Genomic DNA, 24,011 nt, shown 5'->3' on the forward strand with positions numbered 1-24,011 from the left:
AAGTAAGGCATTTGGATGACAGTGTTTACTAATATTTTATTGTAAGGTGCGAAGCTTGCGTGATATTTAACCTAAAAACCTGTAAATACTACGTATTGTTAAAAAATAAATAAATGAATAGATAGAAGGCGCAAAAACTGTGTAGAACTGCTACATCAAATAATCACCGGCTAGAACGCTACATTCGGGATGCCGCTCACCACGTGAGACGCAGAAACCGCCATCCGGGGTGTCACATCGAGTTTGAAGCCTAATTGACTTAATTACTAAAATATATTGACCTACAAGGTACCAATGAAGCTAAATTCTATTGCAATATTGCTATACCATTTAAGGTATTAGGAAAGACACCTTCTGAGGGTCAATTTTGATACAGAATTTTACGTCCAAAGTCTAAACTTCTGAAAAGTGAGGAGGAGTGTCTGAGAAAACTGAACTCTTTTATGTGTCGTTCATAGTTGTATACTCACCTTGTTTATCTTTTCTCCGCTTCGGGGCCGCCACCCCGAATGTAGTAATTTATCCGGTGATAATGCAGTTGGACAACTACTGCAAGTTAAGGAGGGAATATTTTTACTTTCTTAAGGAAAACTTGCATTTACTAGACGACTACATGAACTAAATTCATAGTTCATAGTCTAAAATTGAAGAGACTTGCAGTGTTCATTTGGGTGACCATTGAGAGAAATTTATATTTTACGTTACAATTATATGAATGCATGGAGTGACGTAGGAAAGCCCAAAAATGTTATTCCTAAAAATCTCCTTTGAAGTTTACTTTTTTTGCTTTTATTTTTTATACACATGTAGGTGGGCCACCACGTACAATCACATCCTGATGCAAATGGTTATATATAGCCATCAATGACGTTTTCCGAAGGAATACCCAAAAACTTAATCGAAAAAAGACTATAGTTTCTATTTAATAGAAATCTTAGTCTTTTTTTCGATTAAGGTTATGAAAGCTGCCATACGGATGTAAATTTGAATTCATTGCTTTCACCGCAGTCTTCCTAGAACAATGTTTAATGGAAAATACGTATTCCAAGAGTTTCACCATTCAAATAGCTATTATAAATAGAAATCTATCAAAATTCAACATATTGCTTCAAACAGCTGAAATTTCACACTTTACATTGTATTTCTGTCTGTTCTTGTCGGACGTCGTTCATAGTTTGTAAACATTTTTAAGTTTCTTCTCTGGAAAGACTACACCATTTTCAACTAATTTTGCTTTATGGCATCCTCTATTGGAAAAGGGAAACAAAAATTTTGAATGTCATGATCTCTACCTCACTGGCGCCTGAGGATGTGGTAGTTAATCATATGTTGAAAAATACTTTATATTTTTAAAATCTTCTTTACTTATGGAAACCTGGCAGACAAACTGTTGGTATGTTTATAACAGTTTTCAACCTTTTTGCCGAAAATGAATAGTGAAATATGTGCCCTAGGGTGGGTCTTAATTTGCCATATATTTGAAAACCTTCCTTTAAAATCTTTACTCTTCGGCATTTAGCAAGCAAAGTTTTATATGATATCTAATAAGCATAGGAAGAAATTAAACATTTCAGTCACTGATTGGAAGAGTGCATTTCTGTGATATCTCAGTTATTCATTCACAGTCAGCCACATTTCGGTTGCATCCATGGACACATTTAACTTATCATTCAGTGAAATTTTCCTGGCATGTATTTATTCACTTTCATGCTTATTTTTTATTGTGAAAATAGTTACATATATGACAGTGACTATAAAACTACATGTAAGAAAACAGAAAAAAATATATTAATCGGGTAAAATTAAGCAGCTTATTAAAAAGAAACAACCGAAAGATAAGTAAAAGCTTAAGGTGCTGAAACGTATCTGCCATTCAGTTGACGTAAAGGTCACTGAAATGTCATTGACGGCTCATTTCAAATTGTTAAATTCATGGTCCCCTGGCCCATGGTTCAAACCCAGAGTGGGCCCAAGTTGGTAATATTTTGAAAAATACACCACAACTGTGCAAATCTTCTTCTTTACCCATGAAGACGTACATATAGCAGTCAAACTCTTTGTATGATTACAATTGGACTTAAGTACCTCGTTCGAAAATTAGAATTGATGCCTCCTTGGTCCAACAGTCTTGTCACAGGGAAGGGCTAAGTTGGTCAAAGATGTATTTTGAAAATTTATTACACTTCTGAAGTTTTTCTTATTTACTCCTGGATATCTGGAGGACAAACTGTTTTCAGGATCATAATTATCACCTATAGTTATCTACCTAAATAGTAAAATTCAAGGACACTGGCCCATGGTTCAGGGCCCAGTGTGGGCCTAAGTTGGTTTATTGATAAATAGTCTTCTACTAAAGAAGACTAGTTTATCGTCAATGTGTAACAGGCATTGCACTGTTTGCACAGTAATAGTGAGAATTTATGAGCCTTTCACAAAATTCCTTGGTCCAGGATTCAGACCCTAGGATGTGGCTTCGTTGATCTTTAATTGAAAATACATTAAATTTTAAAAACATTTTTACTCATGGACATCTGGCAGACAAACTTTTTACATGATTTTAGTAACTTATCCTGTGCTAAATTTTTTTTTTAAACTTTTCGACCCTGTCCCATTGTTCAGGCTCCAGGGTGTGGCAAAGTTCGTCATATATTGAAAACTGAATAATTACATCTTTGAAAATCTACATTAAACAGGGATATATAGAAGATAAATGTTTGTCATATTAAGCAGTTAGCCTTCCTCTACAAAAAATATAAAATCCTGGAATCAGGGGCCTCAGGGAGGGACTTTTAGTTGGTCATATATTGAAATTTATTTTACAGTGTATCCTATCAATTCTAATCCTGAACTTCTAGGGTAAAATCTGCATAAATATGATGATGATAATTTAGTTATCACCAAACTGTAATTTTTTTGTCATACATGTAGCAGTCCAGAGCAGTTCCAGGTGGACGGTCAAAAGTTGTCACACACTGTAAAACTCCTGAAAATCAGGTGACCATCAAGGCCCATGGGCCTTTTGTTATAGATATTTATTTGTTTTCGGTCTTTGCATCGTTCAAACTGTACTTCAAAAATTTCAATGAACACTCTTCTTTGCAGGTACATGTACATGTATTATGAAAGAATGCTTTTTACTGTTTACTTTTGACTGTGCTCTTGCTTAAGGAAGCTCTAAAATCTGCTCACTGAAGTTCTTTTTATGCAGTTAGAGTGATACTAGTATGCCCTCTGTTATAAAATAGAATAAACGGAAATCTACAGCAAATGAAACAATTGAAATGAATTATTCATAACATTAATTTAGACAAAGATAGAGTAATTAAAACATTATTTGCATTATTTCCCCTATGCAAGATATCAACAGTGACATCCCTTCACTAATACAACTTTTTCCTGCAGAACTATGGCAGAAGTCCTAGATGGAATATTAACAATATAAAATAATTGCCCAAAGAACATCTTTCACTAGACAGTTTAAGCTTCCTTGAGAGACTGGCTTTGCATAGAAAAACAATTCTCAGAAAAATGCAAAGAAAACAAATCAAATGGAGAAAATTAATAATTTAATGAAGTTAATATGTGTTACTGAACTGGAATATGATAATAATGATATCGATAATGAAGGTATTATGTAGACGTTATTTACTTATTTCGTAAATTTCCATTCATTCAACATTAAGTTAAAGGTCTGATAGCACAGTAATTTTTGCATTATCTAAATAAACAATCTTAAGATCTAACCTATATTGTTCTATAGTTTTAGTTTCATTACTTTTTACACACGACAGAGTAAATGAGTATAAAACATACATGTATTCTATATAATTAAAACATCAAGACATTAGACTAGAATGAACATGAAATAGGAAATTTTTGGACACGCAAGCTTCAATTAATGTATATTTTTTTAGAGAAAAAAATAGCACATTCTTACATCTGTCATTCTCACAACCATGTATCTATGAGTCAACTCTTTACTGTTGAACCCCTGACAAATTTTAATCGATATTCTATTGGTTTGCTTTTCTCATTGAGAAGCACAAATAGAGGCTTTCATAAGTTGATATAAAAGGTAAATAGAAAGTAAGTAGTGGACACCTCACATTGCACGTGTTGTTTGTTACCGAAAGGTTTAATGTGATTGGTCGAGAGATAAGAAAAACAATCAAGATTTGTTATTTCTCCGAAAGACGTCGCTGCAGTCAGCTCGTAGAATAAATTAAGAATGAAATTTGTCAGGGGTCCAACGGCAACGAGTCAACTCAGGTCCCCCATGACGTTGTGAGGATGTACATCTATAAAAATTATGTTATTGAATATATTTTTTATTTTGTAGATGAAAGAGTTTTTCTAAAACCAAACCAATTCTAACACAAATAAGCAAGAGTAAATTTTTTATCTCCTCTTAATGCGAAAAGATCAAATGTTGCCATTCGCCTATACCTCAAGTTTTCCATTTTCAATCGCCAAATTGTTCCTTAACTTGATATTATTGGCTTTTTCTTGAATTTCAGCTAGAAAACTCTTCGACCAGCTTTTGTCAATGGTAGTGAAGGGGCTGTCGAAGTTCATCAACTTTACTCCGTGTGGACTAGTTGTGCCGAGTTTGCGTTCTGTTAATACCATATCATCATTGAAATGAACATGGTTCTCTCTGTCGCGTCTTTTCAACGGTTTGCTGTAAAGGTCTTCAATTGATTGTTGGGTATTCTGTTCAAAATGTCTCTGATGAAGGCTGTGTTTGGAATAGATGTCGTCTGCTGTCTGATAATGTGTGTGAAGCGCACGTAAATTGTTGACATTTTTCCAAGAGGGAATGCCGTCGCTAAACGAGCGAGTGAAAAACTCAGTCGGATGGTCGTATCCATAATTATCCCAGTTCGATTCCATCTGGGAAAATCTGTTGGTGGTTGGAGTTAATTTGTTGGAAAGAGACACGTCGGTTAAAGACGTATCCGTCTACAAAATAGAGGTAAATTTTGCAGTTCCGCCAATTTCCGAGGTGCAATTGAAAATCTACTTTTAGTCTAGTTCTATGCTACTTTGCTGAATGAATATACTTCAGAGAACACCCTTACGTGTATGAATACATTTTTTTTGAGACAGCTTGGAACATACAATTTCCTAAAAAAGACAGAGAAGGCAGAAGGAAACCTACCGAAGATGATTTTCTGTTGTCTATCAATCTGTCTCTTTTGTTAGATTTGCCAAGAGAAGCTGACAAACTAGATCTGCTCTTCCGTTGCGATCTGCGCTCAAAAGCAGTCTTCACCTACATTTACGTTATGATTACAGGTGTGTAGAAGAAATGAAACAATGTATAGTCTAAAAATGTTAATGACTCAAATTAAGAGGCATAAAACACGATATTCCTTGCATTTATAGTTTTCAAAATAAAAACATGAATCGAAAAATATTTAGATGTACTGAATGTATTCAACTTGTATCAAAATTTTCAAAAATTAAAGATGACAAAAATTTATTACAGTGTATGCCCATTTTAGAACATCAGTCAAATTTCAGTTGTGAAATCTGAGCCTTCAATTATTATGTCAGGAACTTACATGTATATGTTAATCGTATTTATCACAAATATTGAAAAACAGCATGTCATATTTCATTGCTAAGATTTGAGACCTTGAATACTTTAGATGTAAATTATGTATTTTCTAAAAATCTTAATATCAACAGTAATTAAGAATTACTTACATCAGTACTCATCAGGCAATGGAACAGGAAAAAGAAAACACCCTAAAACAATATGAATATTTTCAAGAGTCAGAACTTAATTCAAGTAAAAGTTGGGTATATAGAAATGTGCAAAGAAACGCCCAGAGAGAGAGAGAGAGAGAGAGAACAAAACACAAATTTGTACCTGAAGAGAGTTGAGGAATGTGAAAAGATATGTAAAGACAAGTGTGTCCTTGGAGTCAATAGAAAAAAATCCCAATGTCCAAGTCAGGCCGAGAATAGGAAGTAAGACAGCAGCTGCCTTAAGACCAGTTCTGTAAAAAGACAAGGTCTAGATAAATCTTTTAAACGTAATATTTTCTCAAAAAAGAAAACAAAATATGTGTCTAAATTCCTTAAAACATGATATGAAAAAGGATGTCCTTTTTTTTTATAAACGAAAATTAACTTTCCTCCCTCTGTATTCTGGTTAAATAAGATGGGATTTATGTTTACCTAACGCCAGATCGTTCGTCCGTTCCAATTTTGGCAGACACCGAAATCGAACGCATCATAGTCCTCAACACAACGAATAAGACGATCGTGTTCAGCTTATAATGAGAAAAAAAAATATGTGACGAAAAAGAATAATCAACATATTTCATATAGGTCAATAATATTAGAAAAATTAACTTTAAATTAAAGAATTTGGTTACCAAAATTAAAAGTCCCACGGCTGGCACAAACGCCACAAGCAAAACTTTTCGTGTTAACCAGCATCTGTAAAGATACAAAGTTAATTTTACTACGATTCATTCATCATCGGATGAATTTCAGCGAAATTAATTCATATGTACAATTTTTGGCACTTTTCGGCCTACACTCACACTGTTTTGGAGCCGTACTCATCATGAAATATCCCAGCCGATATCCCTACTATCACCACAGGTAAACCTGTGTTTAAAAAGGTGTATTAAAGATTATTTATGTCAGTAAATGTAAATATCACATCAAGCCAGGGCTACAAAAGCTTTCTGGAGCAATAATTATAGACTGTATTATACATACCCCAACCAAACGCTAGGTATTTTTTGAAATTCCTGTTTGTTTTAAAGACTTGCACGAGCATAACATAGAGATGGAAACCCTCGATCAACATCCAGCAAAACATACTCAGAAGAAAATAATGTAGTAATATAGCCATCGACATACAGGCATACTGGAAGAAAATAGTGTAGTAATATAGCCATGGACATACAGGCATACTGGAAGAAATTTTAAAACTTCATCAAAAAGGTCGTACAAGAATGGATGAGTATAAAGCGCATTATTATATAATTATAATATAATTATAAGCTTAACGATTCCAAAGCACTCATTCATCTAGTATGAATGAAATAGTTATTGTTTTTAAAAGCAATCTATCTAAATGGCTCGTACCTTATTCTCTGTGCGATCTATCCCTATTAGGTATATTATTTGAACCATTATAATACTGATTGCAAGTTGTTCATGAATCTTGATTCTCTCTTTCTTCAGTCTTGAATCAAATAAAAAGATGATAAAATGAAAGGTATTATTCACTGGTACTGGAATTTATATATCACTTATTCGGAAAGATGATATCAGTCAGTATACATAGGTTAAGTGAATGTGAGAGTTTACCTGAAAAATTCAAAAATGACAACAGTGATGAGACATCCAGTTATAGACAGACCACATCCTATATACGTCATGATTGTCAGAATCATAGAATTGTCATGGTCAATCTTACTCTGAAACAAGATGAGTAAATGTATATACCAGAAGTTCAAAACTTCTGCTCAATATATAGTGGAAAATAGTACTGTTGTCCCTTTTAATATCTTCTCTTGCTTAATTACTTAATTTCGTTAAAGTTTGATATATCCATGTCATTACTGGAATGCATACTTGCAAAATAGTAAATTGAAGAGTCAACAAGTTAAATCTCGGTGATATGTTAGGAAAAGCAACCACTATTTCTAGATGCGTTTTCTAATGTCTTAAAATCAGTTTAAGTCATACCTGTACTTCAAAAACATCCATTAGGATAGCGAAGTTAGTCAAATGTGAACAAACACAAACTGCATGGGTTAGATTGCTTTGTAGGGGATCCAAATGGCACCCTTCTGGTGACCAACGATTTTCTATGGAACTAAACAAGATATTAATTATTGTGTGTATTCTTATACCCAGTATATAAGCATACACTATTGATCTTCCCTCTGATTTTGGTATTTTATCTTATACTCATTCTCTGATTCTCTCTATGACTATAGACTTCACAATAAAGAGATTTACTAGAGTACAAGATGGCAAGTAAATGATACTTGTTATATGTAACCTTAAAGCAACAGTTCATACGCCCCCTTATTACTCATGATGAATTTGATTTATTCATTGCCTTAGACGTTCAAAATAGGAAAATGTTTTTTTAATGTTTTTAAGTCAGAGATAATGAACTAATTAGAGATCATACCCATCTGTCATGTTGAGGGCAACACAGGTTCTCTGGTAAGAAGAGTTCCATGTCGTATTCTAAGAACATATAATAATATGTTATGTTTTTTTTTTTTTTTGCTAAATGGAATATATATTTGAACTTATTGTACATATTTATATGATATTCACAGCTTAAAAGACTCCAAATACAAAATTAAAAAGCTTACATCTACACGAAAGACAATGGTAATAGGGTGCCTGAGATCTCGATAAGCAGACTCTGGAGTGTTCAACACTCGGGCCGAAACGATGTCGGAATTAATAAACTGACTTTGTCTGGAAATATTTGGATATCTGCAATATCAGAAAGAAGACATTTAACAAAATACAATCTCCCACATTCTTTAAAAAAATATACCTGAATAAGAATGCTAAAAAGTTACAATCTGTAAAGCATTACAAAATGCACTCTATTAAGGACCCTCTCTATACTAAATAAAAAGTTTTTTGGACATTGCGAAAATTATATGTGTAAATATTGAGCTTATTTATATTTTCAACATAGGGTGCCTTGCTTTTACTTCCAGGAAAAATGTTCAAAGTCAACAAAGTTTTGATGAACAGAAATGACTGTTGTTTAATTAAGTGGGGGAAAACATGCAGATGAATTGTTCAGTTCATTTATCTTGGCCTAACAAAATGTTAAGAATGCTTGAATTGATTAGAAATTGATTGATAAACTGTAGATTTCAATTTATTTTAAAATAGATCTATGGACAGATTAACTACATAAAAATTCAACAGAATCGGAACTCTTTAGTGTGCAGTGCATAGAGGGTTCTTAAGGAAGATGTTCTTCAAATTTCATGACAACGCGCACCGTCACTGTAGCTCAGTCGGTAGAGCGCTCGCTCCGTGATCTGAAGGTCCTGTGTTCGAATCACGGCAGCGACTGACCTAAGTCGATAAAAAAAAAATATGTAGCAACTGTTCCTTCGCCAAGTGCTCGGCACTTTGAAGTGAAAGTTGCGGGTCCTTCGGATGATACCTTAGAAACCGAGGCCCCGTGTCATGGTGGACGTTGGCACGATAAAGAACGCTCACTGCTCAATGGCCCTAAGTGCCGAGTAAAGGTCTAAATTTGAAGCCCTTAATTCACCGGTATATGGTGACGTCTCTATATGAGTGAATAATTCTCGAATGGGACGTTTAACAACATACAATCAATCATGTCAACACGGTCAAAGTAACATACAGTATAGCAGCATTGCTACCTACATGTAGTTGTATTTCGTTTCTTCCTCTGCAGCAGAAGACAATATATTTGGAATAGTTGGAAATCGTCCAGTGTAAATCTGTATATATTTATCTACAAAAGGATATTTAATCATATATTACTATGTATAGTAAACGTTTTGCGTAGTAATATACTGTGATGATCTGAAACAATAAGCTGTACCTTTTGTAGAACCAATAGCCGCTTTGAATACAGATGACGTCAGAATGAATCCGTCTGACTTGGCAGGACCGACGCTTAAATCTACTGTGTCATCACAAACAGCAACTCTCTCGTGAAATGATATTTCAAAATCTGTGAAAAAAAATCAGAACTCCTTAGAAAATCTCCTTACCAAAATTTATAGACTAAGTGTGCATTGTGAATACTATCAAATTTCAAAACTTTCATAAAACAAAACAATGGATACACTTTGTAGCTAATGAGAATATTTATACTGATTAATATTGGCATATTTGCTAAACAAAATTAATTAAGGATAATAAAAGTCTCTCTCTCTCTCTCTCTCTCTCTCTCTCTCTCTCTCTCTCTCTCTCTCTCTCTCTCTCTCTCTCAGCCATACCTATATTTTCATGTGAAACATTTATGCGATCATTGAGTGAGTAGTTATTGGCAGAACGGTATAATCGTTTCTTCATCATTGAGATTTTCTTTCTTGCGATGTGCGAAGACATAATCTCAACTGAATTTAGAATATTGAGAAATTTTCTTTCAACGGTGGACTGAAAAATGAAGATGATATAAAGTGTTTTAACAGGTTTTGGAATATTTATAAACATACAATATCAAAATTTGAATAAAATTAATTTTATAGGAATTTGAAAATCTTACGAATGCCAATATTTTCCAAGTGTTTGTTGTTTCTGGATCAACGATTTCATTTACAGCCTTTCCATAGCCCTATAACAAATAAACTATAAAATTTTAAAAATTAGTTTTATGAAGCTAAATTTTACAAAAAGGGGGGTCTAGAATACTTTAGATTACTAGTACTTTATTTTGTATTCGAATTGTGTAGCTGCATCTTTATATGACTACTTGATTACCATTGCAATTTCTAACAAGGAATACTCGTGTACGGATGCATTTGCTGTTACATCTGAAATAGTCACAACGGTTCGAGTTGCCTCTGTTAGATCACCAGGATAAAGGGATGTGTTCGATTTCCTTTTGGCGATGACGTCAGCAAGACTTGATGTGACGTTCAGAATTGACGATGAAGATACTACACTTTTATTTCTGAGTGACTCTGCCTAAAGAAGGGTTGAAATTTAATTAAGTTGTTTCTCATTTATATTTGATATCATAAATATTGTTCCTAATTTATCTCTATAATTAATTTTTAATTCTTAAAGAAGTCTTTGCACTCAAAATCTGAATATCTACAATAAATAAGAAAGTACATTAAAGGCACTGAATACCCATTTGCGATCAAAGATTATGTAAAATATCACCGTTCAAGAGAGACAAGAAGACGTAGACATCAATTAAACTAAACATTACAGTTAGAGCTACGAATTCTGATTTAGTTAAAATAGTTACCTCGTTGAAGATATTTTTCATCGCTAGACTGACACAGTGTTCCAAGTTTGGTCTTCCCCAATTCGGATAACCATCGACATCAATGCACCTTCGAGACATATAACCTGAATAAGGAATCATTTGGAATTTATTTATTTGTTGAATACTATATATGCAAGATTTTATATTTCTGTCTCATAAGATTTGTCTCCAATCCTTTATTACCCTGCTGTAGCCTCGTAAGGTTGTTCTAAGCAATCAAATTTTTTTAAAATTATTTTTATCCTACGGTTAGTCGCCGCTAGTCATGCAAACGCAGACTGGTAAGTGTGACACTTTAAAAACAAAAAACAGTAAAAAAGAAAAAGAAAAAAAAACAAGCATGTCATAAACCCCCTTAAAAATACAAAATTAACAACACTTTTTAAAAAAATCTACACCCATATCAGGTTCACTTTTCTATATATCAGTGCTACTTGAACATTTAGTAACAGAATGCTGTGTTCAAATGTATACTGTAACTTACCCTCTGTTGAGTAGGGACGTTTAGTAACTGTTTCCAGGTGTAACGACGAAAAGTGACCCCTAGAATATTGACCGGGGATCATTTGTCTACATAGAAATTTTTTCCCCCTGGTCAATACTCTACGTAGGAAAATACCCACTTTTTTGTAGAAATTATGGCCTTAGAGTCATTTTTCTCCATGTGGATAGTATAAAAATGACGCTGTAGAATAATGATCCTGTGTCATTTTTTGACACAAGGAAAAAAATACTGCATGGTTTTGGTAGGAAAATTCTTGTTGGGCAAAAACACAGGGGTTAAATCACGCAGCCTTATGATATGAAGTGTTCATTTCCAAAAGCTTTAAAGTTTAAATGACAAAATTAAAAGGTTATACTATAGTTTACCTTAAAAATGCAAGATCTTTTATCCACATTAAAAGAAAGCCTAACAAGGCTATAATGATGTTCTATCACTATTAGAGCAAGAATACATGGTCGTACATTCTTTTATTTGTTTTATTACATTTAATAAATTAAAATAAGTTTCCACAGTTGTAACTTTTAAAAAAATCAAGATCATTTTCCGAGTCGGTGTAAGAAAAAGACACATATATATATATATAAAAAGAAATATCTTCCATAATTGTAATCCTCTTTGATTTTACTCTGGGAAAATAATGTGCAACAAATTAAAATATAGTCTTCCTTTTTTTTCTTTAGAAGTTATAAGAAAGGTTGACGTTTTGGAACCCTACCCAAATAAATTTGCGTGAAAAGAATGGAAGATTGATAAGAAAATTCGATCTCGTAAATATCTTTGATTTTCTATGAATAAAGTCTCAAACTTTTTCTCATAAAAATATAGGGAAGATTACATTTGTGAAAAATTAAAATAACACAGAACTAAATCAACATGCCTCTGACCTTCGATATCAGGGGTCACAAAAAGTGATTAGCTCAAAATCTTTACCAATGTCTTTTGTCGTTTGTTAGTGTCAACAAAGTCTTTAACAAAATGAGGCGTTTTACATAAAAAAATTGATTGCTTATAAAAAAAGAAGAAGATGTGTTTGGTATACCAAGAATTGACACAAGTTTCTACAAGGTAGTATCGTCTTTTCCCTTTCTAGTTACATGTAAAAAAAAATACCAATATAAAAAACGGAAATGTTGCATTATGAAAAAAAGCTTCTCAGTCTAATTTACATGATATTTTCCTGAGTATGATTGGCAATATTAGCACATTTGAAGTTGCATGTGCAAAAAATATAGAACTGTACAAAAATGTATTGTAACACATTGTGTTAGAATCAAGAACCATGCGAGATTCGTACAAGCTTATCTTTTAAAAAGATTGGTTAGCTAGCGCCGTAGCATAATAAAATACAGAAGATATCTGAACCATTTGTTAAATTTGCTGAATCGATTAATTATTAAGAGGGCTGGGTGGTCGTGGCCATTTTTAGACTATATTGATCTCCTTTAGAAGAAGAGCTCCATATAAAGATATACAAAAATGATCAAATTTTAAAACTAAAATGTATGAATTTTTTCTTTGCCAAATGATAGTTGACAGCTTAAGATATCATATCTAAAAAAATAAGTTATATCTGATGGTTAATTTGTTGACCCCCCAGCCTCCTTAAGGAGTTTAGGGGTGGGTGGGCACAATTCAAAATGGTGAATCTAAGAGTGTGCTTCACGTCGGCAATGGCATAACTCCTAACTGTGCTTTAAGCATTCTGTATTTTACTGTAATTTCAATTTCGAGGTGAAAAATAAAAGGTCAGTAGAACAATGAGCACCTTCTGCCCTTTCCGGCAAGCTCGGAAAACATATCCGAGGTTGCTGCGGTTTTCCGAGCTTGCCGGAAAGATCCATGAAGGTAGATTAGAAAAGCTATGTATTCATTACAACTTTAGAAATAACAGTCTTGGTTTTATAAGACCCGAGTTACTGTTACTTTTTGTTCATTTACGTGCAGGTTGGACAACAAAACACGAAACTTCAGATCATATGTATTCTCAGATGATAAACACTAAATTGACATGTCTTTCCGACATACTCTGAAAAAGATTTTTGTTGTTGTTGTTTTTTCCGAGCTTGCCGGAATTATCCACTAAGGTGGTAAAACTGTAAGGAAAGCTAGATGTCTAGAATCTTGGCATTATATGGCCAAATTTTTTCTTGTACTTTTATGTGTAGGTTAGACAATAAATTAAAAAAAAAATTCAGAATCCGGATCTAGACTGGTATTGACTGTCTCTAACCTACGAAATGTATATCGCGCATATCAGACAGGAAAGGCCAGTGTAAATTCGGATCATTTCTATTTTTGTATGACAAAACGAAATTGTTATCGCACAGTCTATCTACAGTAGTTTTCCCAGAATCCCCGACCGTGAAGTCGAGCATGCGTATTTCAGAAATATAGACTAACGTAGTTGCTAGCGCTCGAGAGCGCTAGCAATAAGCGTATCTATAGTGGCGAGTTTTGAAGGGGTTACGGGGTTGTAACCCACTCTTTAAATTTGCTACATGTAGTAGCCTATAGGAAAAAAAAATTCCCTTCTGGCCATGTACGTCTTTCCTATAAACAAATTAAGCGTTCTTGCTGTCTGAAACGAGGTTTAAAAATAGGATAAAAGTGAAGAAATCTTTTCTTTTCACCGAAAATCCTCTTATAAGGATTTTATTTACATAATGCATATGTGCATTGTAAGGCAGGCTGTTTTAAAGATTTACAAAGAGACAGGTACATTAGTAGTGAAAATCGGCCCTTCGTTGAAAATTTAAAATTATGATAAAGGAATGACTTGAGGATTTACACTTTATAAATATATTAACAATTTTTATCTATCTTTTATAGTTTAGTTGCAATAGCCCTCTAAAAATGGAAGTATTTTATTGCATTTAACCGCTTTGAGCACTATGACGTCATAATTGCCGTCAATTTAGAACATTTAAATAACAACTTTAATGTATCAATGTATGTTATACGTAAAGATCTTATATTAAAATGTTTACATTGCACTGTTTAATTACTTCAAAGAAAATATTGCACAAAAAAGAACGTTTTAAAGAATAAATGACCTCCATAGTGTCGGTATATCTGAATATCATAACTGCAGTCAAAATTCCATGCATAATGTGCAGTCTGTTTTTCTCCAAAAATAAATTATTTTTTTTAAGAATGTTTAAAAAATAGAGAGAGGATGCAAAAAGATCTTAAAATGAAATTTGATTAACAAACAAGAAGAGTAAACGAGGAAATATAACTTACTTTAGCATTAATTTTGACCTATTTGCACTTAAGTTCAAATTATAATATTATAATGCCGAAAATCGCCCTTTTGGAGATTAACCAATACAATTTAAAACAATATTTAATTATTCATTCAAAAGAGAACAATGGGCAGCAAAATAATAAGGAATTATATCAACAGGATTAAATGATAACTCAGGCACGAAGTATCGGGGGGGGGGGGGGGCTGCTGTCCCTTTTATTCAAACATTACCTTTTATATCGAAAATGTCCATTGAAGGGCTAGATGTAGTTCCTCCCCTCCCCAACTTTTTCCCCGCATTTCAAAACCGATACTACGAGCCTTCAACTTAAGAAATATCTACTAAAGTTCATTGACTTCAGAATCCGGAAATTCTGCATTACTGCAAGGTTTTGTTTAATTCTAGATCGCTATTCCGCTGAGAAAGGGAGGAAAGGGGGTGAAAGTGAGCTATACTGGTATAACAAATATAAAAAAAAAAATCAAACTTGACACCAAGGTTCCTTGTGTGCTGTACGTCAAAGTTAACTTTTTTTAATTTGTCAAAACTTATAGATACGGTATAGACTGGATCGAAATTACACATCTTTAAGTCAGAGTCAGGCTCTAGGTGACATGCCTTCATCATTTCCATCAGCATTTTCTTCTAGTTTACGATAGCCTTGCAAATTGATCTTTGAATTTAGACCACTGACAAAGGTGTCAACTACCTAAGAATAATTTAAAATCTTCTTTCTAACTTACCAACAAGGAACTTGTAAAGCCATACAAAACAGCTGATGTAAATTCAAATAATAGTAGACAAAGTGATAAGATTTAATTTCATTTGTCTAAGGGGGAATTTCAGGCAAAACTTTTCTTCCAAAACTTTGTGAAATATGGGATGAATTGCTTTGTCAAATGAGCTAGAAATATTTCGATTATTCCCAGTAATTTTAACAATCATTAATTATGTCTCTATTTTAACATTCATTTATTATGTCTCTGACGTCGTTTTTGTCATATCAACACATTAATTTATGATTGGACGCTGTTCCGTTTTCATGGTCATTACTTGTGATTTTTCTAAATATATACACCATCCCTCCAATAATCGATATTAAAGATATCAGAAAATGAAGACGGTCGACTCATCTCATACACGACATATTAAATTTTTATTAAGCTTTGACTTGGTTTATACATGATAAGTATATATTTTCAACCTTCATAAAAAAGGTTGTAACATTTCAACCCTGGGCCATACGCACTATCTGCGACCTTAAAGATGGCGATTTTTTATTTTATTTATTTATTTATTTTTTACAAAAAAGTAATTACATTGGGTTGCCTTAAGTTGGATGAAAAGTAAAGCGATGAGGTTACTAGTGTCTCGAAACGCGGAGATATTCAAAATGACCGTAAGCATAAGGTAAAAAAAAATATGACTTTTAATAACGCATCAACCAGGGTCATGTTGAATTCATTCCTCTCCTGGTTTCAGCTTTAGAACCTGACTGTTGATCATCTGAGGACAAACAACAACAAGAAATTAAAATCTGAAAATAGTTCAACTTCCCGATTTCCTAGATTTTAAGTATGATATATAAGCTTATAAATAGCCTCAGTGGGACCCACCCACCCCCACCCCTTTAAACACATACATATTATTATACCTCATCATAATTATTCTATAAAACGCGTTATCTGATTGGTTCTAAGTTGTCACGTAACAGAGCCATAAAACTTCATATTTCCCTGTCGTCGTCATGCTTTTCATCATACTTAACCTCCTAGGAGACCACTTGCATTTTCTCGCAATACTTATAAATCGTTCGTTAGAAAAATGAAATTTATAAAATAAGAAGAAAAAAATTCAGTATCTTAGAATTTCATAAAATTATATGAAGCTGTCGCATTCAGAGGTTTTCATTACAATGAGTTTCATTTTTAGTCAAACATTATTTTCATGCGCCCCCCCTCAACAATTTGCATAGTTATTAAATGTATATGGTAAAGCAACTAGAAGTGACTTGGACCCCCCCCCCCCCCCCGGAAAACGCGGACCCCTGTTAAGTTGGTAGGAAAAGTTATACATACAAAGTTTTAGAAGTGAAACGGAGCGGCAACCCTCCCCCTTTTTTTGTTTTGTTTTGCTTATTAAGAAAATTCTGGGTTAGATTCTTTTATTTTTAATTGACTAGGGTGGAATTCCCCAACCCGACCCCCACCCCTTTGGAAAAAAATCCAGGATCCGCGCCTGATTTTATTTATTCTCATCTTCACTTTTCTGAAGGAAAACTTAATAATAGATTTATGTAATCCCCCACCCACTTTCTTTCTCCCCCTTGAATTTTACCGCATTGTTTCACCGTTTTTAGGGACATAAATAACATATACTTACACCTCTACTGTTAGTCTCAAAATTAACATTTCAATTTATTTTTTGAGAAGACATAAAATAAAACATATTCAATGGTATATGTATTCTTTTTCGTTTCTAGGCGATGGTATATGAATTTAATTTATTAAAGGATTATCATACTGAAAATATACTAAGTATAACTATGTACTAATTGAGCTTTTGGAGAAAGGGTGGTAAATGCTATATTATTAAAATAATTCATCATGTAAACTTTCCAGCATTTTTACAGATAAATAAAAAAAAGTCATTGAGATTTATTATATCTAAAATGAATCATCTGACTACAGTTTTCTCTTTTTCTCTGGAGAAATTCTCAATTTTTTTTTTAACAAAATGTTTGATAAATCAACGTATTGTTTACAGTAAAATATTGAAAAAGACTGAAATATGGGAAAAAACTTTTGGCACGTCACTGTACGTTATCAATGTAAACAATGAGAGCGTCTATATTTAGAGTTCGATGTATAACCTGGAGACGCGACGTTAGGGTTTTGCCTTAAAATTAACATAAGATACCTTTTAATAAATTTATCAATCCCAATGACATCTCAATTACATGTATACCTTTTTACAACACACCTGAAATTTAGACGTTATATGTGCGTGTACATTTGCCTGTGTTTTGTTAGTCCCGAATTTGCCTGGAATGAGAATGAAAGTGTGGTTGTGGATACGAACTTTTATCAACTGAGTTATTGAAATAATGCATTTATCGTTTAGATTCCTACAAAATAAACATGTCTTCAATTGATATTTATTTTCTAAGAATATAATCAAAATACCAAGCTAATATTCCATTCCCCTCACGTCAAGATCCGTAAAGCAGACGACTGATAATATCAGAATTTTTAAAAATTCAATGTGGCCACAGCCCACGGCCAGAACGAAACCTGTATAAATCAATCCCTTTCATGTTATAGTATTTCTAGTTAAAATATCTTTGTGGCCGATGCATGTGGCCACATCGAATTTTCCCAAAAACTGAGTGAATAATGAAGAAAATTGCTTGTTTTCCGGATACGGCATAGGTTTGGATACTACATAGCAGCATAAGAAGCTTGGATCCGCCCAAATGTTTACATATACAAGGACTTAGGTTCATAAACTTTATAAATATACATGGTTAGTGAGGATACGCAAACTTTATTTTTCAAGTATTTTGCAGGGCCTGTTGACGTTAGCTAACGAGCCTTGCTCTTTTATCTCTTTAACGTTACGTGACTTGAGGAGAGCGGTATGCGCGACAGAGGCAACGTTGTAGCAATTTTTGAGCACACATTTTGAATGGCTCTCTTTTTTATTGAATGGAATGATTGTAATTTTCCCAGAAGGGCTAAGGCCTGTTATAAGGTTAACATTTACTCAAATTACACTGATGGGCCAACGGTAAATCTTATAATACTACCCATTCAAAAGCTACGGTTAGTAGAGTAGAACCATGCAAGAAGTAAAGGTTACATGTAGGTTTTATTAACAGTACGCATTTGAATAAAGCAGCAAACGAACATTCATATGCAATGAGAAAATATGACATACCAGGTAATGCGTAGAACAACGAGGGAGTCATTATGCAAATGCATTTTGGCTAACATTCAACGCAACGACACGATATCTGAACTGGACAAAAATTATAAAAATATAAGTAAACCGAATGCATGCAAGGGAAACGGATAGTGAATGTCAAACCCATATCACATACTTGATCAAATAAAGAATAATTTATAGACCTCCTCTCAGCATGTGGATGATTTAGATACTTTTCATAACCGTACAACAAATGATAAGTAATGTCCAACTGGGATTTCAAGCTGACATATCATCTTCCTTGCATATAAAATTCTTCTTCATTAAATACGCAAACAAACAACGCAATGATCTTATTGGGAACTGAGAAGCAGTATTTTCTGCTGTGTGAAGTTATCGCCCGTATAATTTTAAATTGCATTCATTTTTTGCATAAATAAACTTTTCTGCTAAATTCTTTTTAAAGTAAAAAGATCAAGAATAAACATTTTATAATTTATTTTAAAATAACGATTAAAATTTTCTCCATTATTTCTTCATTATTTTTTATTTATTTATTTTATTGTAAAAAACTGTGAAACATGTATGTTTCAGGCATATATGTAATTTATTTTAAAGGATTAAGTGTTACTGAGACAGACGAACAAGAAATAAATAAAGAGAGAAGGAGGGAGAGAGAGAGAGAGAGGCTGGTAAGAGAGAGGGTAGAGAAAGAGAGTTGGACGAAAGACAGAGAGCGATTGGGGAGAGAGTGAGGAGGGGGAGAGAGAGTGGAGAGAGAGCGAGTGGGGAGGGAGGGGGTGATAGAGGGAAAGGGTGGAGAGAGTGAGGTGATAGAGAGGAAGGGTGGAGAGAAAGAAAGTGGGGAGAAAAAGAGAGTAAGTGGGGAGGAGAGTGTGAGTGAATGCGTGGGTGTAGAGAGGGTGAGGAGGGGAGAGAGTGAGTAGTGTTACAATTTCATATTAAAAATTATGTCAGTAGTTTTTGCATATACAACTGAGCTGTGTTTTTTGCATTTTTGATGTTGTAAATTTAGCTTTTCTGGTATGGGTACTTAAAAATTTACTCTTATTTTGACCCTATTGATATCATACTTGTATATTTCTTCTACTTGTATAAAACAAGATATTTTAACTTGAATGTGCTGCAAAAAAATCATACCGCAAACATTGTATATGATGATAGTATTAGGAAGTAGCTTCATTTAAAGGAGGGAGAATATACTTTGCTCCCAACATACATTTGAGAGTATACAAAATATCGGGAGACGCAGTTATCTCTGGGCCTTCGCCGACCATCCCCCAACCATTGAATGAAAGCCTATCTCATTTCTAAAGGTTTTATAGTAAAATTTGTCTAATCCGGACACTACTGATTCCATAGAAAATGGCCGGATTAGACAACATTTAAAACAAATGAATTTACTGAAATGGACTTAAAGTTAACATCGTAACAAGCAAGATTTCGGATTATACATCCGGATTAGACAAGTTTTACTTGTATTATATAATATAGATAAAAAGTAGGGGATCAGAGTTCTATGGGGGTCATTTTTCAACGTGTGTGGAGTTGTAGAATTACCAGCCTGGAAGGGTTTTCTACGGTGGAAAAATGACCCTACTTGCTGTAGAATATTGACCGCGGGTCACTTTTTCACGTAGAAATTTGACCCTTCGGTCAATATTCTGCGGGGGTCACTTTTCGTCGTTACGCCGGCACATGAATGCTGTGTTCCAGTGTATACTGTAACTTACCCTCTGTCGAGTAGGGACATTTAGTAAATGTTTCCCGGCACATGAATGCTGTGTTCCAGTGTTTATAACCGTAACTGTAACTTACCCTCTGTTGAGTGGGGCATTTAGTAACTGTTTCCCGGCACATGAATGCTGTGTTCCAGTGTTTATAACTGTAACTGTAACTTACCCTCTGTTGAGTAGGGGCATTTAGTAACTGTTTCCCGACATATGAATGCTGTGTTCCAGTGTATACTGTACTCATCCATTACAGTTTTCTCTTCAGCACAGAACTTCCCAACTTCAAATAAAAATCCCAGTCTGATCGTTTATGATTCAATTTTTTTTCTTATATTTAGACAACACATATTAGCATTTTGCAATTTCAATTTCACAACATGGTAAGTCAAACTGATTCCATAAGCTCAAATACTTCTGTCATACACAGTTGTTATATTTAATTTTATAGGAATTTTAGAACAGGGGTGTGATTGGTTATAAGCCAAGGCTTGTATGATTTTTAAATTTCCAGTTAAGATTATGAATTGAAATCATCAAACTTTCATCTTACTTTTAATTAACTCAAACTCAAAATGTTAACATATTTCGTAGATCTTGTACAGATCATACCAAGACCTAAAACAAATCTGCAAAAAGCTCTCTCTATAGCTATTTATAGGTTTGGGTTCACTAACCTTCATATTTTAGACTGAAGTTAGAGTCTTTAATAAATGCAGTATCAACTTGAAACTGAATCAACAATGAATTGCTTGATGATAGAGATGTGGTCATATTCCTGCGAATGTCCTCAAACTGCCCAGGTGCAATACAGAATGTTCCATTTTGCCCCATAAGGCCTAGAACCTAATTTAAAAAACCGATGTTAAATTGCAAGCCTTTTTTCTCTTTTTGCAATATATTGCTAAACTAAGTTGTTTCATTTGATTGATTTTTTTTAAAAGGACTAATTTTTTTTACTATATTTATTTGAGAGTACTGGTTTTTGAACGATAATATTCCTCTCAAGGAAAAAAGAAATTTTACAGTGTAAACATAATTATTAGATCTTTCTTTGTATACTGTTGAAGATAAACATTTGGGTAATTTGTTTGATTCCACCGAGGAAAACTTAGTATTAATTTTTCTTTCGAAATTCATCAGTCATATGCTACATAGCTTGTTATATGCTATGGGGGAATAATAAAGATATGCATGTACTTTCTCATCTTTCACTACGCTTTCCAAACTTAAGATAAAAATTTATTTAAAGAAAAATATTATAATTTTTGTAATACGAAATAAATAGCCAATGAAATGCATTTTATTTTTGATTGCAAGTGTGTGTAAAACTTTTTCATGTCTAACAAAACAAAATAATTAGACATAAGTACTAGATTGTAGATTCAGTGATACTCAAAATATTTTTAAATTCAGTGAATTCATGCCAACTACTGAATTGAAAACAATGGAAAAAAAATTGTTTCTTTATACTTTGATGACTAACAATTGAAGTATTTAATTGTACATACATGTACATATACGTTGTACAGGTAGCTCAAAATAAATATGTGTTATTTAAGGAATGTTTTTAACTTTTGTGCGAGTTATTGGTGTGTAAATCACACAGACTTGTCACGTAGGCATATTTCATGAAGCGCGCTGGCGCTTCATGAAAAATATGCCTACTTGCAAGTCTTTGTGATTTACACACCAATAATTCACACTAAACTTAAAAAACATTTCTTATATTTACATTTTACATGTTTAATTTTACATGTTTAAAAGCACCAAAAATATACTCGGTGTTTGAATAATTCACTGCCATATTTCGTTACTTTTGTAGCCTCAATGTGACGTCACTTTAGCGCGAGTTTCTCCTTGCGTATTTCTACGCGTGAGTATGCACGAAAATGGCATTCAAATCAATTTCACAGTTGGCTTAGTAGAAAAACACAGCAAATGTAAATACATGTATTAATAAATGTTAATTTTTGTCTTGGTGGTGAATATCAAACCATATTCACCGCCAATAGAGTCCATAATTGTATAGTATTTACCTGTGTTTCAAAGTTTGTTTTGGTGTTACCGTATAATATCGATATTTGATATAAGTAAGTTGTACTTAATTTTGTACTTGGTATTGACACACGTATATATTGTCTTTTTCCTTGTCATCTTGATTTAATAAACTCGAACTGGGGATTACAGTCATTGACAGCCTACTGTATACCTGACATAGCAGTAGGTAGCATTTATATCTTTCTACACCTTTAGTGTAAATATTTTACACAGTGATATTATTTTTTTTTAATTTTCAAATCAGTTGTATTTTTATCATTTCAAGTTTTATAATTTAATGAAAAGTTTAAACACTGAATTTCAATGAAGTTTTATTTTTAATGATAAAAACCTTTTCAAATTTCAAATTTGTATTGTTGTTTGTTGCTTAATATCTTGGTTGAACCATAAAATCAGAGAAAACCTTAGTGTGAAGGAATATGGGCATAATTTATTATCGGTCTGACTGCCCTTCTTTATTTATCTAAATATACTAGCAATGTTTGTACATATTTTTCTCGATTTTTTAATAAATACAGTACCTCTTTCTACATATTCATTTATTTAATTTTTTGTAACTCGTTTGCCATTATATAAATAGAGTTAGAATAAATTGAACTTGAACTAGTAATTTAAAAACAGAGATAAATTGTTTTTATACCAAATGATGACTAAGTAAGGCGAAACATTTCTAAAACATGTAAATGTTGCTGGGATCTCTCAATATGTGCCCAGACTGCACTCAAATTAAGCAGACTAATTAGGTCCCGAGTTCAAAAAGGAATGAAAGTAAATATAACTATAGAGAGAAGACGAACGTTATAATCGGCATCAAGACACCTTTTGAAGACAATCAATGAAGAATTGCTATCAAAAAAGGGAAATGACCGAAATGGCTGACCTTTAAATTGCTTTTCCGCGACTCACAAGATATATCTGCTGTTGGATTCAGGTTGTAAGGCCAACCTTTGAAGTATGTTACATTTATCAAAGTGTTTTTTGGACTTTTGATGTTCCACTGATGGTGTTGGATCCCGCTTTCTGAATAACTTCTGTAATCCACTGTTATATATTTATCACTAACATTCTGAGTAAAGTCTGTGGCGTTGAAATGAATTTCATAGAAAGGAGTATTTTGCAGACTATCGTTGTTGCACAAATCTGTAATTAAATGTTTCAACATTCAAATAGCTATGGATTAAAGTATATCATGTGTTAACGTAAAATTCTAGGATGATTTTTTTTTCTAAATCAATGTGTCATATTGTTGGTACCGCCAATGTATTGTAAAACATGAATAAACACAATATAGAAATGAACTTTAATTCCTTATGATAAATTAGTACAAAACAAAAGATTGAACATCTGCAAAATAATGCTCTTTCGTTTTTTTTAGATAAAAAGATTAATCAGACATTATAATATTTAAAATAGCTTTATTTCAGAATTAATATTACAATTAAAGCTTTCTCCCTTCTTTACTTACAGCAAAAAAAGCATGGTAAGAGAATGAGTATGATATATCTCGTGGGCGTGGCAAACAT

The 24,011-nt window shown here is 33.1% G+C and overlaps 1 protein-coding gene across 1 annotated transcript; it reads right to left on the minus strand.

Moving 5' to 3' along the window:
- Positions 1 to 3,960: 3,960 nt before the first annotated feature.
- Positions 3,961 to 24,011, minus strand: LOC133192405 (adhesion G protein-coupled receptor L1-like). The gene is made up of 23 exons (XM_061328416.1): positions 23,954 to 24,011; positions 23,369 to 23,628; positions 21,105 to 21,273; positions 20,600 to 20,710; positions 10,976 to 11,079; positions 10,480 to 10,686; positions 10,265 to 10,333; positions 9,996 to 10,155; positions 9,596 to 9,727; positions 9,415 to 9,505; positions 8,364 to 8,490; positions 8,174 to 8,232; positions 7,720 to 7,849; positions 7,339 to 7,448; positions 7,114 to 7,213; positions 6,742 to 6,892; positions 6,561 to 6,627; positions 6,390 to 6,453; positions 6,190 to 6,284; positions 5,879 to 6,008; positions 5,713 to 5,754; positions 5,162 to 5,275; positions 3,961 to 4,962 (listed from the first exon to the last, which is right to left on the minus strand). Exons 1-23 carry the CDS (start codon positions 24,009 to 24,011, stop codon positions 4,441 to 4,443), a joined length of 3,072 nt encoding a protein of 1,023 aa, XP_061184400.1. The 3' UTR covers positions 3,961 to 4,440.

This window comes from Saccostrea echinata, unplaced genomic scaffold, assembly GCF_033153115.1.
Source record: "Saccostrea echinata isolate AGI-Se365-2 ecotype Australia unplaced genomic scaffold, CSIRO_AGI_Sech_v1 ptg000025l, whole genome shotgun sequence".
NCBI lineage: Eukaryota > Metazoa > Mollusca > Bivalvia > Ostreida > Ostreidae > Saccostrea > Saccostrea echinata.